Below are 16,451 nucleotides of genomic sequence, written 5' to 3' on the forward strand. Positions count from 1 at the left end.
ATGTATGTATGTATTTGCCCAAGTGACTTTTAAACATATGACATCTTTGGTCATTGCACATCTTGTTTACCAGAAAATATCCAAGTTGGAGACATCGCCTTTTCAGGGAAAAGCTGAGTGAGCAGTGTCTGTGTGACTAAATGTATGATTCTCAAGAGTATAACAAATTACTTCAAATCTTAGTGTCTGAAATAATGAACAGTTATTTCTTTTTTAAAAATTTTTTTCAATGTTTATTTTTGAGAGAGAGAGAGAGAGAGAGTGCGCATGAGTGGGGGAGGGGCAGATAGAGAAGGAGACACAGAATCCGAAGCAGGCCCCGGGCTCCGAGCTGTCAATACAGAGACCCGGGGCTCGAACCCACAAGCCATGAGATTATGACCTGAGCCGAAGTCAGATGCTTAACCGACTGGGCCAACCAGGTGCCCCTGAACAGTTATTTCATGCAGTTTCTGAGGGTTTGGAATTTGAGAGCAGAAGTTCTAACCCAGGGTCTTTCGGGAGGTTGTAGTCGTGCTGTGAGCCAGGGCTGTAGCCTTTGGAGACTTGACTGCGGGCGGCAGAATCTGCTCTCAGGTTCACTCATATGACTGTTGGCAAGAGGCTTCAGTATCTTTCCACACAGCCCTCTCTCTACAAGGTTTTCTCATCATGGCTCCTTGCAGTGACTGATCCAAAAGAAAGAGAGTGAGAATGACAAGACAGAAGCTTCAGTGCTTTTTATAACCTAATTTCAGGAGGGACATCACATTGCATCTGTGCTGTGTTCTGTTGGTCACACAAACCAATAGTTGGAGGCAGGGATCACTGGGAGCCATCGTAGAGGCAGGTTACCAAATATACCAAGTATCCTACACAAGGAAGAAAGGCAGTAAACATTTGCTAGATTGGACAGAACCAACGAGTGGCTGGCATTTCAATCCAGATATGATGGTCCAAGACTCTGAAGAGACGCTGTTTAGGTCACCCACATTCAGTTGTCAAGTTGCCCCAAACCTGAGTAGAATTCAGTGACCCTGTACTATGTCAACCAAGAAACTGAGAGAAATAAAAGTAGAACGGTTTAAACTAAACGTAAAGTAAGTTTGCATACCAAGTTACGAAATGTCACTATAGACACTGAATGACTAACGGCAACATGGAAATTACACAGGTGTTCTCTTGCTTAACCACCCATCTTACCTGATTTAGAAGTAGTCAAGTCACCCACCTACAAGTGGCTAGAAGCCAGATTTCAGCCTGGCATGGCTCTGCTGCCCTTGCAGCCTTGCTCATGCCTTCCTCTTACTCCTGCTGCCACCAACACTTGCAGCCCTTGGCCACTATCTGCCTTCCCAAGTAGTTCTGTCTTTAAACATATACTGGTTGAAAGGATGCTGCAGTCACTGTGTATCTACCGACAGCTTTTTTCTGACACTCTTATCTTTCTGCTTCTTCTCCCGCCATGGTCCTCCCTCACACTGAATGTTCTAGTCATACCAACAGTCCTCAGAGATCATACTATCAGACAGATAGTATGATTTCATGTTTCTCTGCCTTGCCGTGTGCTCTTCTTCTTCCAGGAATGTCATTCCAGGTCGTTTTCTGCCTAGCAAACTTCTTTTCACCTTTCAAATCTCTGCTCAAGCATCGTCCTTTCTAATGAAATTTCCCTGACTCTCCAGGGCCTGCCTTGTACCTGTGGCACAGCAGGACAGAGTTAATTACTCTGTTTTCTGGATTGTTGTTGGAATTTTTACTTGTTTCAGTTTTGGAACCATTCTTACTTCGGGGTAGTTATTTTTGTACACATGCATCTTCCCAAGCAAACTGTGAGCTAGCTCCTCGAAGGCAGATTCTACCTTTTACCCTCAATGCCTATCCTCAGTGCCTAGATTTCTGTAATAGATTTCAGTGAATATTTCAACAAATAAACTGAGGAACTAAGGAACTGCAACCTGGACGCTGCAATGCACTGTGAAGTGAGAGACACCTCTGGTTCTAACCTGTAAAACAATTTTGTTTATACCTTTGCTTGGCATACTCCGTCTGTCTGTGGGTGGCCCCATTCCTTATGTGCTAGACTAACTGCTGGGATACATCAGTCTTTGCTTTTTCTGAGGATCTTTGCCTCTGATTCTCAAGGGGTCACTTGCTTATGGCCACTCAATAGTCCTCAGGTCTTCTCAATTCTGAAGAGATCATTCTGGTTATGTGGAGAGGCCAGGTGGCGTGACAGCTTAGAGGCTAAGAGGCCAAACAGACTAGCCGGCACAAGAATTAAATAAGAAAATGTACATAGTGTGCTTTCCACATGACCTGACACATAGACACATAATAAGTGCTCAATTAACAGTAGTTTTGGTTACTGTTACTATTACAGCTGCTATTACAGCTGCAAGGTCAGTGAACTTTCTGGTTTTACCTGATGTCCTCTTAGCCTAAGAAAGAGCCACGAGGATCTGACACAAGATCCCAAGCAGTGCTCTAAGAATGTGCTCTCTCTGGTCTGCTCGGTCTCCCAGCTCTGTTTCTCCTGCCACCAGGACTCAATGATCCAGTCTTTTCATCAGGCTAAATTAGGCTGTTTAACCTGTGCCCAGGTTTAGAGCAAGGAATAACACCTCTAAACAAAGTTGTTTTGAGAAAACTGCCCATCTAGGCAGCACATATCCCTTTGCATAAGGTCAGTTTCAAAGACTTTTCTTTTTCTGTCTTTTCCGATGAGCTGAGACAAAATGGCCATGCTAATGGCAACTGTTTTGCATTCCAACTGCTGCTGTCCTAGTATAAAAATTTCATAAAGCCTCAAAAATGTTTCAAATCTTTAGCTTACCTCTATTCAGCTCACTGCTGCCTTTCCTCTGTTTTGCTTTTGTCCCTGTCACTGGTCCAAGGTGTCAGAGGATCTGACGTTCCCTGCCCCCATTACCACCTCTAATCACTACTGAGATTGCTGACGCCATTCTCTCCACCGCCCCCCCCCTTTTTTTTTCCTTCCCTCTCAGGTGTCTTGTCAGGTTTCCCATTCTTCTCAGCCTTCCTTGAAGAAGGCTGGCCTCCTAGTCAACACTGCCAGCCAATTACAGTTCCTGTCCTTCAAGGAGACAAACTGAGTAATCCTCACAGGTGAGATAAAATCTCACTTACTCTGACTCTCCCTGGCTGCTTGCTTTTGCTCAGTGCCCAAGGTTTGAAGTTTCTGAAAGGCTGAATGTGCTCACTAAACTCCTTGCACTGGAGGAAAATTAGGCTTTTCAGTTTGATCGAGTGTATGTAGCAGACAAGGCAGTGAATTGGGTATGATTTAGAAAAACAGGGAAGTGTGACCCTTAAACCTTCTCTTCCCACCACCCCAGGGGGTAGTAAGGTGAACTAAGAAGAGATAATTGGTCCTTTTGGGGCTTGGTGCCCAATACTTTCAAATAGCAGCTACAGTTCTTGGTGGGCCCTCACAGGAACCCTTCTCCCATTCTGTGCCTATGGAGCAACAGGGGTCAAGTGTTGGATGGAGAACATGTAGCAAAGTAACCGGGGATCTGAATGAACTTTTTGGGTCCAACTGACTCACTTGACAAACTGAGACTTTGAGTTCTCTCCTAATGAATACAGAAGCCACTTCCCCTGGGGGACCAAACCTGTGAGGGGCCAATTTGTATTACTGGCACTTTCTTTCGTTCAGTTCTTTGCAAAAAGAAACTAGATTGAGTTTTGGAAATCGTTGAATCTTAAGTATAAAATGAAACTATAACTACAGGAAAAAATTCTTTCTCTGTATCTGAGAAGTTAACTTCTGATGAATTGAAGAAGAGAACTTCAACTTAAAGTTTTGATTGTGTATCACTAATGTCAAGTGAATGCTGAACATCCACTTTATATTCATATTGTGTTGGGCTCAACGGGCCAACAAAACCGATGGGCCCTGCCCTTAAAAAACTGAAAATCTTAAAGTTCAAAAATTATTAAAACAATTTAGAAACAAGTATGTGCGCATTTTATGAACCTAAATATTGGTTAAATAATCGAGCCTAAATTGTGTGGCCCTTAAAATATGTGCATTGGGTAACCATTATTAATGGCATATGAAATGCATGAATTTTATCATTCTTAATATATTTGCTTAGACTTGTAACTTGAGAGTTATTTAGAAAACAATGCTGTATATTGTTAGGATCCCATCTAAGGTATAAATTTTGTTGTAAGAACTGGGCAGAAAGGATTTAGTAGGATTAAGCTTGGCTCTCAAAGTAAATTCTGAAAACGACAAAGGAAAAAGACCTGCCTGCTGTAACAAGTCAGTTTAGATGCTGTTAAGATGTCTTCATTTACCAGGCTTGTCCAGGACTCAGCTTTTAAGGTTACTATTTATGAAAAAGGTATGTTAACTACTGACCAAGGATAATAAATTTACCTCCACACTCTTGCTAGGTCCAAGGACAAAACGAGTAACAATGCATATTCAGTCATGTGCTTTGACTGATAAACCAAGACCATCAAAAACCAGGACATAATTTGCCTTTTTCTTACAGTCATTAATTCAATCACTTAATGAACTTAAAATTAACTCAACAAAATTCTCAGTGGGAGAGGTACAGAGAGATCAACAGCAAAGAACCACTCCTGAATCCCTTCAAACTTTTCACCATGAAAAATTTTCATCTCTTGTTTATGGGACATTTAAAAAAATTTTGTTTTAAGTTTATTTGAGAGAGAGACTGACAGAGTGAGCAGGGGAGAGGCAGAGAGAGGGAGAAAATTCCAAGCAGGCTCCGCACTGTCAAAGCCCGTTGTGGGGCTAGAACTCACAAACTATGAGATCACCACCTGAGCAGAAACCAAGAGTCAGACACTTAACTGACTGAGCCACCCAGGGCATTTTTTAAAAAGTCCTGCCCAAGGTGCCCAAGGGCATTTTAAAAAAAGTCCTGCCTTTGAGGTATAGAACATAAAACTCACCTATAATTGTATTTGCAAAGTTACAGCTACACTTCACCATGAGTACTCCTGACAATTGCTAATCTGAAAGTCGGCTTTAGAAGGAGACAGGGAAGGGCTAATAATGTCCATCAACAATGGATAAATTGATATATTCATATGATGGAATGTTACTTGGTAATAAAGAGACTATGAACACATTCAACAACATAGAAGAATCTCAAAAAATTGAAAAGACAGACACAAAAGAGTATGTGTTATATGATTCCATTTATATGCATTTCTAGAATAGGCAACACTAACCTATGGTGGTGGAAGTCAGAACAACAGTTACATGGGGAAGGATTAACTGGAAAGGGGCTAGAGGGAATTTTCTGTAATGGAAAAGTTGTGTTTCTTTATTGGGGTTGTGGTCACCAAATCTCAAACTATACATTTAAAAACTGTGTATTGAATGTAAACTATATGTTTTTTAAGTACTAATTATCTACTGGACTCTGAAGTTAAATATAATCTACTACTGTAGAAAGCACCTAAAAAATCTTACTATGATTAAAAAGCAACACAGGCATTCAGAAAGCAGATATGAAGCTTTAATTCACTGTGGGCATTTCTCTGACCAATATTATAAACTTTACACGTCTTCATACAGATACATCTTTTATAAGACACAGGTTTTTTTACCAAGTACTGTGAAACATACCACCATTCCACTTAGTTAAGGGCGTATTATAAATATAATGAGCCACTGATTAAATATAAATACAGAGGTTGATATGTGTTAGAAAGTTTCCATAATAAAAAAAAAGTTTAAGAAAGGCTAAACTATGAAAGTTCACGTGTTTTTTTTACTTTAAATATCACATCACAGTGACAGCCAATTACAATAAAATTACAACTGCTTTTAGATGATAGTACATTCGGATATCTAACATCCAGTTATTTTCATTTCCACACTGCATTTTCATTTCTAAAGAGTAGACCAACTTTTAGACTGCAGACCAAGTTTCTTGTGCAAGAAATAAGAATTACTATCTTGATTGTGACCACTGGAAACTAAATTTATACATACCGTACTAAATAGAGACGAGACTATTAAGTATATAATATGGAACTCTTCAGTAGCAGTGTTCAAGAGAAATTCAAATAGTAGCCTGAAAATGGTATTTTTTTTCTTAATGTTTATTTTTGAGAGAGAGAGAGAGAGAGAGAGAGAGAGAGAGTGGGGGGGGGAGGGGCAGAGAGAGAGGGAGGCACAGAGTCCAAAGCAGGCTCCACACTGTCAGCACAGGGCCCGATGCGGGACTCGAACCCATTAACTGCGAGATCATAACCTGAGCTGAAGCCAGACGCTTAACCGACTGAGCCACCCAGGTGCCCCTGAAAATGGGTTTTCATTGCTACAGCAGTCTACATATATTTCATTAAAAAGATGACATCTCTGTCAAAACATTTAGAAATAAATATATGGTAGAGCCTTCCCTTTTCCAAGATGCTGCCTGGAAGAAAAGTTCCAAGCTGAATTAAGGGGGAAAGATGGGGGGAAAAAAAAACCCTCAGAAAATAAACATTATACGATGCTCTGAACTACAATCTTCCTGAGTCTGTTTTTCAACTGGAACAAGTTTTAGTCAGTTCTACATTGCTTTAGTGTCCACAATCCAGAGGGAGTCCTTGAACAACCAGTTCATATTCTACAGAAATCAGAAGGACTCCTAAACACCCCTCAACTAATTACATGAGGGAAAGCTGATCATGAGTTGTATTAAAATCTATGTGAATATCAAACATAGTCATAGCCATTCTTTTACCAGTGATGCTAGAATAAGTGATGAAAATATATGCACAGCTGTACACAGATCACCATTAAATACAGGAACAAATGCCATTGATGCATATTAAAAAGCTCCCCAAAAGCCAATCTGAATGTTTATTTTCATTTATTTTGATACAGCATTAGAAGGGACTGCATATAATTACAGGGACTGCTGCAAACAACACTTGATGCTACTAAGTGTTCTATTAAGCATCAGGCATGCACAACAGTTACCTTTGAAAATTTCTCACGTATATATCTTAAATTCCTATTTATAAGCTACAACATGTTTAAAGCATTTAGTGATTTTTAAACCAAATATTTTAACTGACCTATGTCTACATGGAGAAAAACAAAAACTCCCTCCCTGGTCTCAATAACCAAAAGTAATATTAAATCTTACTCCCCAATTTGATATTTAAACTTAATTCCAAAAAGTGGGGAACATTCTTATCATGACTAAACTGGAAGGATGATCTCCTGAACAGTCTACCCACCACACACAGCATGCTAAGCCTGTGGGGATTAGGAGATAAGCATGATGTGCTTGGTGGCTACAGATGACAATAATTGAACAGTCTCTTCTTTTTTTTCTGGATCTTTTTATTTCAAACTAAATGAAGTCATTTCATCAATACAAACTAAAAAAATAATTCTTTTTTCTTCATTTAACATCAATCTAAGAGTGGACCAAACTAAAAACACTGTCTTCAAGCATGTGGCAAAACAGAAAAAGTTTCAATTACATTAGGTAACCAGGGGTGGTGAAGGGAGTAGTTTGTTTTTCCATTTAAGAAGCATTCCAGTCAAATAATCACAAACACTTACAAATTCAGACTGCTTGGTTCTCAGTCATTTATGGCTTAAGTACTGGATTTGAAAACCACTTCAGGCTAAAATAAATTTATATGAATAATGCATAGATTGTATATCTAGGAAATCATGCAATAAATAAACATTCTCATGTACATTGGAATCTTAGTGACGAGAAGGGTCTGCAGGTGTGAACAGAATGTTTCTTCCCTTTTACGAAGAGAATACGCCCAGCAAGATCCTGGCTTTTGGCCTATTCAAGATCCTACTTGCCAGGTCATCTTGATTTTCTCAGATCGATAAAAGAAGCCAATGTCATGAGACATTTGCAACAAGGAACGGACTCGCCTCAATCACAGGTGCCGTGAGGTCCGAGCTAGGCAGAATGAGACTCTCGTGATCCTGCCACCCTGCCGCAAAGTCAATTTGGAGGACTTGACCAGCTAGAGTATCAATGGGTAAATGTTTAGTGACCTACTGGAAACCCTTATTATATTAGTATCTTTCACAAATCTATCTGCCCCTTAAATCTATTTCATTTGAAAACTGCCAGGCTAAGACCCACCCACTATTCCTGGTTTTGATATGCCCCTACAACATGAGAATTGAACTGAACCACGATGATTGTTATGTCGTCTCTGTACATCCGAGCAAGCTCCTCAGGAAGACTGAGCATTTTGGAGAGGCGCTCGTGGTCTACAGCTCCAAACTCGTTGTTGCCCACCGCGTGACGAATGAGATGGGTTGCTGCATTCTGATCCTCGAATACCGAGGACATCCTGGCTCTCCTTTCTGTTAAAAGGCCATGCATCTGTCCTAGAGTCACCTTGTAGCCGCCAACAGCTATTGGCTGTTGGTGATGCATGCCCGTCAGGTACTCACCCACAATCCTAACCACATCCTGCCTATGCATCGTCTCCCACAACCCATCAGTAGCCAACACCAGAAACTTATCCTGTGGCCTTAATCGGTGATAAGTCACCTCTGGCTCAGCAGTGAGATAAGGAGGTGTATAATAATTAGGAGGGATAAACTTGGTATATTCATTGTCATTCAACTGGTCTGGGCCTGATTCTATCACTCTCTTTTGAAGGTCAATGCTCCATTTGAACTTTACGTCTCCAAAAGCCCTAAAAGGCATCAGCAAGCCAAGCAGCCGATCCTGTTTCACCACGCTCTTGGCCTCATTCTTTGGGTGCTCCAATTTCAGCCGTTCCAGTTCTCTTTCATTCTGAGCATTGTGGTCATTTGAGAGAGTGACTGCTGACCAAGAGCCGTCCTCTTCCTGCACACCCAGCATGGCTCTGCTATCGCCGGTATTGGCCACGTGAAGGTCGACACCATCTACATGGGCCACACAAGCAGTGGCCCCAGAAAATGCCACTCGAAGCACCAAGTAATTGAGAAAAGAATTGGGATCACCGACTTGAGCCTCCAAAGAGATGTCATTGTCGAGCCTCTTGAAAGCATTAATTAAAGCCTCCTTCACATCAATATCAGTAGACTCCCCGGTGTTGAGGTCTATAAGTTCTTGCCAGTAAGTCCTTAAGCTGTTGAAATACAATTTGGACGCCTCCTTACTGAAGTAATCATTGGGGTGCTTGTGCCACTGGAGAATGGGCAGCAGTGCCCGGCCACTCTCGACTGCATTTTCAATCTCTAGCAAAGTCTCATGGGGCAACAAGGAGACAGCAATGTAATAAAAGAGTCTCTCACTGACTGCCTGGGAACAAGCACAGCCGGCATGGCCGTCAAAAACCCCCAAGAGCATCCCTCTGGTCTGCAAGCAAGTAGCTGCACTTCTCCGGTCCTCGATGGGTGCATTTGCAGGCAGCTGATTGCTGTCAAATCCAAGGACGGAACTGACATTTTTGCCATCGAATTCTGGCACTTTGAAGCTGTATTCGTTGGCTTTCAGGATGCTATTGACCTGTGGGGGTGTGAGGTAAAATCTCTGCGGCGTGGAGGCGTATCTCCTTCCCTGGGTGTTGTACTGCCACCAGCTCTCCTTCGGCCTGCAAAAGGTGGCATAGGCCGGGTGGGGTGCGTATCGCAGGCGACTCTGAGGAACGTAAGGCGACGAACAGCAGAGGTGTTTGTGGTGGCAGTAACACGCGGTGCCATAGATTCTGCTCAGTTCACAGTTACGGATCAGAGGGAAAAACAGTTGAGTTGGTGCTGGCATGGCATCAGAGAACAGCGGCAGGCTGGCACTTCTGACGGGGATTCCTAGACAGCAATTATACAGACACACACAGAGAGAAGAGTTACATTTCAGATCACTTCATCCGTCTCTGCTTTGAGAACAAATATTTAGCAGGTGAATCTACACGCTAAGCCCTGCGCCAGAAAGCACTGTATTTTATACACCTCTCCTGTACTACTTCCACAGGGTATATTCTGCTAAGCCCAATTCTTAATCACTTATGGAGCCAAGACTAGAGTCTAGCTTTACTTCTCTCTTTTCCTCGTATTTCCTTCTGCAGCACAGACTGTGCAGAACATACAACAGATCTGGCTGGAAAAAAGCTGAGGAGACGAAGATTATATAACATTATGCAGTGGCAGTCTACCTGGCCAACCACTCTTCTCCCTCCCTATCCTTAAAAAGGCCCTGGATCTCCCATGACGAAAATCCCGTTTCCAGATTTGTGGTCAATGGTAACATTTGATTACACGATTACCACCAAAATGGTGTCAGAATACATCCCCGACATATGTATGCTCATGAATTCTTTAGTAAGTTATATGCACACACTACCAAATTAATATTATGTTCATATATAGTATGAACATATATATGCAGCAGATATAGGGGAAAAAATTACATGATGAATAAAAAGAGAAATGCCAGTGTTCCTTTCCTGCGCCTCAGTGGACGGTCCTGCAAACTACGCTTCTCTAGACCACTGCGCCAATTTGGTGAGCTCAGGGACATAGGTCTGCCACCAACTTGCCAAATAATCCTAGAAATGTGAGCTTACCTCTTTGGGCCTCACTTCCCTAGGTTGTAAGTGAACACACAGAAGCAGATGCTATCGAAGGCCTCTTCTGGGTCTCTATGCCTTTATGAGTGTTTGTTGCAGTGAGGCTTTGAAATCAAATGCAGGTTTCATTTATTTGTTGTTTAATCACTGTACGCTTTGTGATAAAAATAAGTTTAAGTACGCTAGTAGCTCTAAGGCTTTGTTAGTAATGTAAATGGTCTCAGTTCTGTAATTTAATTTACTTGCTAGCATTTTCCCCTGCTAATCAGCCAGAAGGGAAAGCTACAGAAATACTATTTTCATTCATTATGGATCGAGGTAGAATTCAATCCCTAGAAAAATATTTTCTCTTACATTTAAAATAAAAGTATGTATTTGCCTTAAGGAAGCAATAAAGAATAGTGAAATAATAGTCTAACAGTCTAAGGTTTGTATAGAAAAGGTGCACATATTAATCCAAATAAAAATCACTGACACTATGTGACACTGAAAATATTTTGCTGGACATTTATCTAGAAAATTTATTGAATGTGCATCATTAATCCAGATAATTTATGCAAGGGAAAAAACTTTCTTCCTTCTAACATTTATTTCCCCTGAATTGTTGAGGTATTGCTTCAAATAACTCATTTGGCCTATAAAGAAATAGACTTTAGAATTAAATAAGGAAACAAATGCAGTAAACAAAAAAATAATACAGAAAACAAAACCATGTGGGTTTTAATGTCAGCAATTCCTTCTTAAGGTTGAACCCATTAAGGAAAAAAAATTTACAAATATCACAGATTGTTAGCTATATATTACATTATTTTCAGGTACCCTCTTTTGAAGAGTAATTGGAGAAGTGATAAGTGGGATGTGTGAGAGCAGAGAAAACCAAACACCGAATAATAACTTATTCTTGTTTGCTTCTGTAATGAGCACTGCATAAGCTGGGCATACAGAACCCCTTTTGCACGTGATAGAAAGCACCATTATTTTAAATGCACTATTTCAGAAGGGATTTGTTTTAAAAACCAAAGACAAGATTATACAACAGAAGGCAATGATTAGAATTTTGGAAAGAAGATCAATAACTAAATAAGCATTCTGAAATGCCATAATGAAAAACAGAAATTCCAGATGAACAGGAATCTATCAAGACTAACCATATAAATCTCTGCACTTCAAACTAAATACCTGAAAGTCATCCAAAGGTTAAGGGTACATGATTGAGCCAGGAGATGTGCTCAAATGTTGTGCCACATGACTCTGGCTTCCAGACATAAACCGTACCTTGTTAGATTTGCATGCAGAAAGCACATTAACTCATTTCATGCTTTGTATAAAGATTTTCTATTATTAAAAATATAAACAGATGACCATTTTAAGAGAAATTTTCTCCATAATTTTATTATTTTTTTAAGATCTTATTTTTAAGTAATCTCTACACTCAGCCTGGGGCTTGAACTCACAACCCCGAGATCGAGAGTCACTTGCTGCACCGACTGAGCCAGCCAGGCACCCCTCTCCATAACTTTAGATAAGTTTGTATTTGTGCTTACTTTAAAACTTAAGACTTTTATAGGAAGAAGAAATGTTTGCTTCTGTATGGAATGCAGACCAAATCAAAGTACTACTTTGTGCGTGTGTATGTGTATGTGTCTGCAAGGGGGGTTTGATAGATGAGCAGCAGGATTACGTTGTATGTCTAACCAAGGAATAACAAGTCCAAGAAATCTTCACTTTCCTTAAATTCCTCCGTTTTGACAATTTTTCTGCTTTTGTAGTTGATTGCAAAATGAATGAAATATTGTGGCAAAAGAACTGATTCATGCAGCAGATGCTTTGAATAATATATAAAATCAAAGAGCAAGCACTCAAATACTCAGATAACATACTACATTTTTTCCTTCAAGGCGAAAGTTCTTGAGATTAAAAAAAAAAAAAAAAAGCAGAGTGGATTTTATCAATTGTACCTTTCAGTTTTTCAGGAGCTTAGCATATGGACTGAGAATGTATCCCAATACCCCAACTCCCAGCATACCTTCAAAAGACAAATTCTTAGAGAATATGGAATTCATGAAAACCCTGCTCTGTGATTCATGAGTGTTGTATCATCACCAGTACACATGACATAGTCTCTCCATCAGACCAGATATCCTCACAAACCAAAGTACTTGCAAATGCTTTTTCAAACCGTAAGTGAGCATTCAAAAACTCTGAGTATCTTTCTGAATATCCTGTGATTCAACAACAACAAAACCCCATGAGATCAAAACTTTTGCTGACAAACTCACTGAACTAATGAAGTAGAAAGCTCTTGATTAGGCAATTAAGAACAGCAACAAGGTACAGTGTTGGTAAACTGGAGGACTGTCATATTTTCAAGTGGTTTCTGACCACAATTTCACTGAAAAGTTCCTATCCCTGATCCACGTTATATGCAGTATCTTAGTCCTAGGCAAATTTGACCCATTTTGCCAATGACTAGTAAGAAAAGATGCACTGCAACCCGAAACAGGAGAGAGACCCATCCATTCTTACTGATGGGCTCGACAGAGCCTGTGCCAAGAAACGATTCTACTTCATTCAATAAACCCACGGACCATATTAATTAGAAAATGCTGTTATACTGCACCGACTCCGGAGCTCTTTAGCTTTCAAAGCTTTTGGTGTAAATGAAGAAAAAAAAAAAAAGCTATACTCGTCATTCAACGTGTCACAACCTCAGTTTATGTAATCCAATTGCATTAAACACCCTGTATAAAGACTTCACAATTTTTCAGCATTTTCTGGAAATGCTAGCCATTTCACAGCTCCTGTTATCTCTACATGAATGAAGAAACCGGCTTCCCTCCGAAGACACGACGCCCCAAGCCAGCACTTGTTTGATTAGTTTCCTTTGTCCCTACCTGAAAGCTGCACTAAGGTATCAAAGCTATCCGGGTCCAGGACGCCTTTGTTCCCTTCTTCTATCTACCTCACCCCTAATTCCACGGCGACCCAGCTAAAACCATCCACACACAAAATCAGTCACCATCCTTTCTGGGTACCCAACGCAGGTAGTTAAGTGAATACCTACCAATTCGTCTGGGCCCGGGACACACACACATTCTCCTGTCATCACAACACGGAGCCGACAACATCCACAACCCGCGCGGACAGCAGCAGCGACAGCAGCACCGGCCCATTGAAAGCAAGGCAGAGATGCTCATTAGAGGAGGCGGCGGCGGGGGAGGCGGGCACGGAGGAGGGGCGAGCTCTCGCTCCAGCCCCGTGTGTGGGGCAGGGAGGGGGGAAAAGGATGGAGCAGGGAGAAAGGGGTGGGGAGATAGAAGGAAACCAAACAAACCCATCCCACTGGAGAGGCAGGAACGGAGCCCGAGGCGGCGGGGACTCAGCCGCGAGCAGAGGCGCGCCCCGGGACCGGTCCCTCCATCCAGCCCGGGCGCGGAGCCCACCGGCCCCCGGCATCCTCCGCCCGCTGCCCACCCCGCCCGGCCCACGCAGCGCCGGCTTCGGTCCAGAAGCCTAAGGCAGGGGTCGGCCCGCGGCAGGCTGCCGTGGGATCACCCCAGACTCCGGGGTGCGTACGGGGGACCCTCAGGCAGAGACGCCACACAGCTGGCGCCGCACCTCCTCGGAGCTCGCACTCGCGTTAGGTTCTCCACGGCGTCCCCGGCGCTGACAGCGGCGGCGGCCGGCCCGCCCCCCACCCAGAGCCCGCGGCGGCCCCTCGGCGCCGCCACGTCCGCCCGTAGCCCCGACGCCCCCGCGCGCACCTAGCGCTCCGGGGCTCGTCCCTCCTCCGCCCGGGCCACCGCTCGCCAACCCTCTGCACGCCCGCGGCCGTCGCTCCCCACGCGTGCCGGGCAACCTCCTCACAACTTTGGGCGCGTAGAGGAGGATTCCGGACTGAGCGGCTCGGGCATGGGGCAGGGAAGGGAATACGAACCGGGCACACAGGGGAGGAGTCGCTTCTTCCCGACGAGGAAGCGGCCGCAGCAGTAGCGGCACCGCCAAGCGCTCCCTCCAAGCCGCCCGGCGTAACTCCCTGGAGTGCAGCCCCTGGCCCCCAGCTGGCCCACTCCCTGCCCCGCCGGGCCGCCACCCTGCCCCGCCCGAACGTCCGGGCCGAAGCACTGCCCGCCTCCCGATTGGCTGCGCCCGGGAGAGTGGGCGGGGAGGAGAAGTGAGGGCCAGGCCTGAGTCGAGGAGGGGGGGCGGAAGAGCCGCGCGCTCCCAGCCAGCTTTGTGACGTCATGGGGGTCAGACAATCCCTTCCATTCCGAGCGAGCGGCTCATTGGTTCCACTGGCACGCCTCACGTGACCGCGCCCGGTAGCTGGGTGGAAGGTGGGGCTTCGTGGCGCAAGGGAGCTGCGACCGGCTGGGCGGGGCGGCTTTGAAACGGCTGGAGACCCGCGGGGGTGGGAAGAAGCTCCTGGGCCCGCCCCAGCATTCCCACACGCTGGGGTCCCGGTGGTTCGCTGCTCCCGGCCGGCCAGGCTTCCGCGAATCCCTGGCGCCTCGGCGGGTGACCCGCCTTGGCCTGGCAGCCTGGCGGTTCAGCCTTCCCCGCGCCTTGCTGGTGGGCCCAAGTTTCCTAGGATAGGCGGTGGGGCCGGCTCCCCAGCCCAGCAGGGAACTGAATTCCCTGCATTTCGCCCCAGCCTAGAATATAAGGCATGACAATCTGTTGCCCCGTTCACTTGATACTTTGCAAATTTTAGGAACAGTAATTCGGATCATGTTTCCCACCGTTTTCTAGACATCTCTTGGGTCCTAGGGAGGAAGAGCGAGACTGAACAGCAGCAAGAAGAAATTGTGATCAAGGAATTCTTTTCCCTCTAGTGTAGGTGTGCTCTGAAGGTCTTTGATACCAGTGTTGTCTCGTTTTCCCGGGATGGTTACAAGGAAACCTGTAGGAGTGGAAGAGTACTGGACTTGGAGCTGTTCAGAACACCTTCATCCAAGTCATTTCTGCTCCATAAGACTCCGTGTCTGTTTCAGTGAGATGAGGTTACGCTTGGAGTGGCATTGGCATTCTGTGATTATACACAAGAGATCCTGAAGGCTTCTTTTGCCTCCATCCACACATATCCCATCTTTATGGGAACTGAGTTATCTATAGTGGCCTCTAAATGCTTCCCTGGGGATGATATTAGGTAGATCATTGCACTCAGCCTGCCTAGTGTGAAACTGTTTACTTTGATTTATTAAGCATATCTGCTTACTAGCCAATAAAGTTCACACAGTGATATGGGCTGGATATAAAAACTGTCATGTTAATGGTATTGTGGGGTTTTGTTTTTATTAATCTTGCATTATTTTATTTTTACGTAATAAAGGAAAAACTTTATATACACAAAACTGCCAAGAACTGGTTCTTCATAATTCCTGGATTTTTTCAGCTGCCTCTATTCTTTAAATTAGAGGAGAGCTTTTTTGTCCAGCTCCAAGTGGCCCATGAAACTCTTGTGGCTCTCTAAGTGGCCTTGATCTCCCATTTAGTTCATCTGCCTCACTTCCCCCCTTTTTACCTCTCAAATTCTATATTTTTCATTGTCCTTTTCCCAATTGGTATAGATTTATTTGTCTAGTTTTCTCTTGTTTCATAGAAGCAGTATAGGGTGACTTAGCATAGTGAGTAAGAGCATAGTTGGAGGCAGGCTGCCTGGGTTCCAATCCCAGCTCTGTAAATTACTATGTGGTCTTAGGCAACCTCTTTCTGGCTCAGGTCTCTCATATGTGAGGTAGGAATAAAAATAGCAATAACTCACAGGACTGTACTAAATAGGCCAATATAAATATATATTGTGCTAAGTAAGTACATAGCAGGGAGTAAGAGCTTTATAAGTATTCGTTATTATTGGGGCACCTGGCTGGCTCAGTTGGTAGAGCATATGACTCTTGATCTTGGGGCTGTGAGTTTGAGCC

General features: G+C 43.6%; 1 protein-coding gene across 3 annotated transcripts; it reads right to left on the reverse strand.

The window, feature by feature from the left end:
* Window positions 1–5,485: 5,485 nt before the first annotated feature.
* Window positions 5,486–14,717, reverse strand: PDP1 (pyruvate dehydrogenase phosphatase catalytic subunit 1). Of its 3 annotated transcripts, XM_049633149.1 has the most exons (3): window positions 14,468–14,531; window positions 13,595–13,629; window positions 5,486–9,772 (listed from the first exon to the last, which is right to left on the reverse strand). In XM_049633149.1, the coding sequence occupies exons 2-3, from the start codon at window positions 13,623–13,625 to the stop codon at window positions 8,112–8,114; spliced, it is 1,692 nt and encodes a 563-aa protein (XP_049489106.1). In that variant the 5' UTR covers window positions 13,626–13,629; window positions 14,468–14,531; the 3' UTR covers window positions 5,486–8,111. The 3 variants fall into 3 exon arrangements, with proteins under 3 accessions (XP_049489106.1, XP_049489107.1, XP_049489105.1); XM_049633150.1 differs by lacking the exon at window positions 13,595–13,629 and having other exon boundaries at window positions 14,468–14,717; XM_049633148.1 differs by lacking the exon at window positions 14,468–14,531 and having other exon boundaries at window positions 13,595–14,382.
* Between the last annotated feature and the right edge of the window lie 1,734 nt (window positions 14,718–16,451).

The sequence above is a fragment of the Panthera uncia genome, chromosome F2 (assembly GCF_023721935.1).
Source record: "Panthera uncia isolate 11264 chromosome F2, Puncia_PCG_1.0, whole genome shotgun sequence".
Lineage (NCBI taxonomy): Eukaryota > Metazoa > Chordata > Mammalia > Carnivora > Felidae > Panthera > Panthera uncia.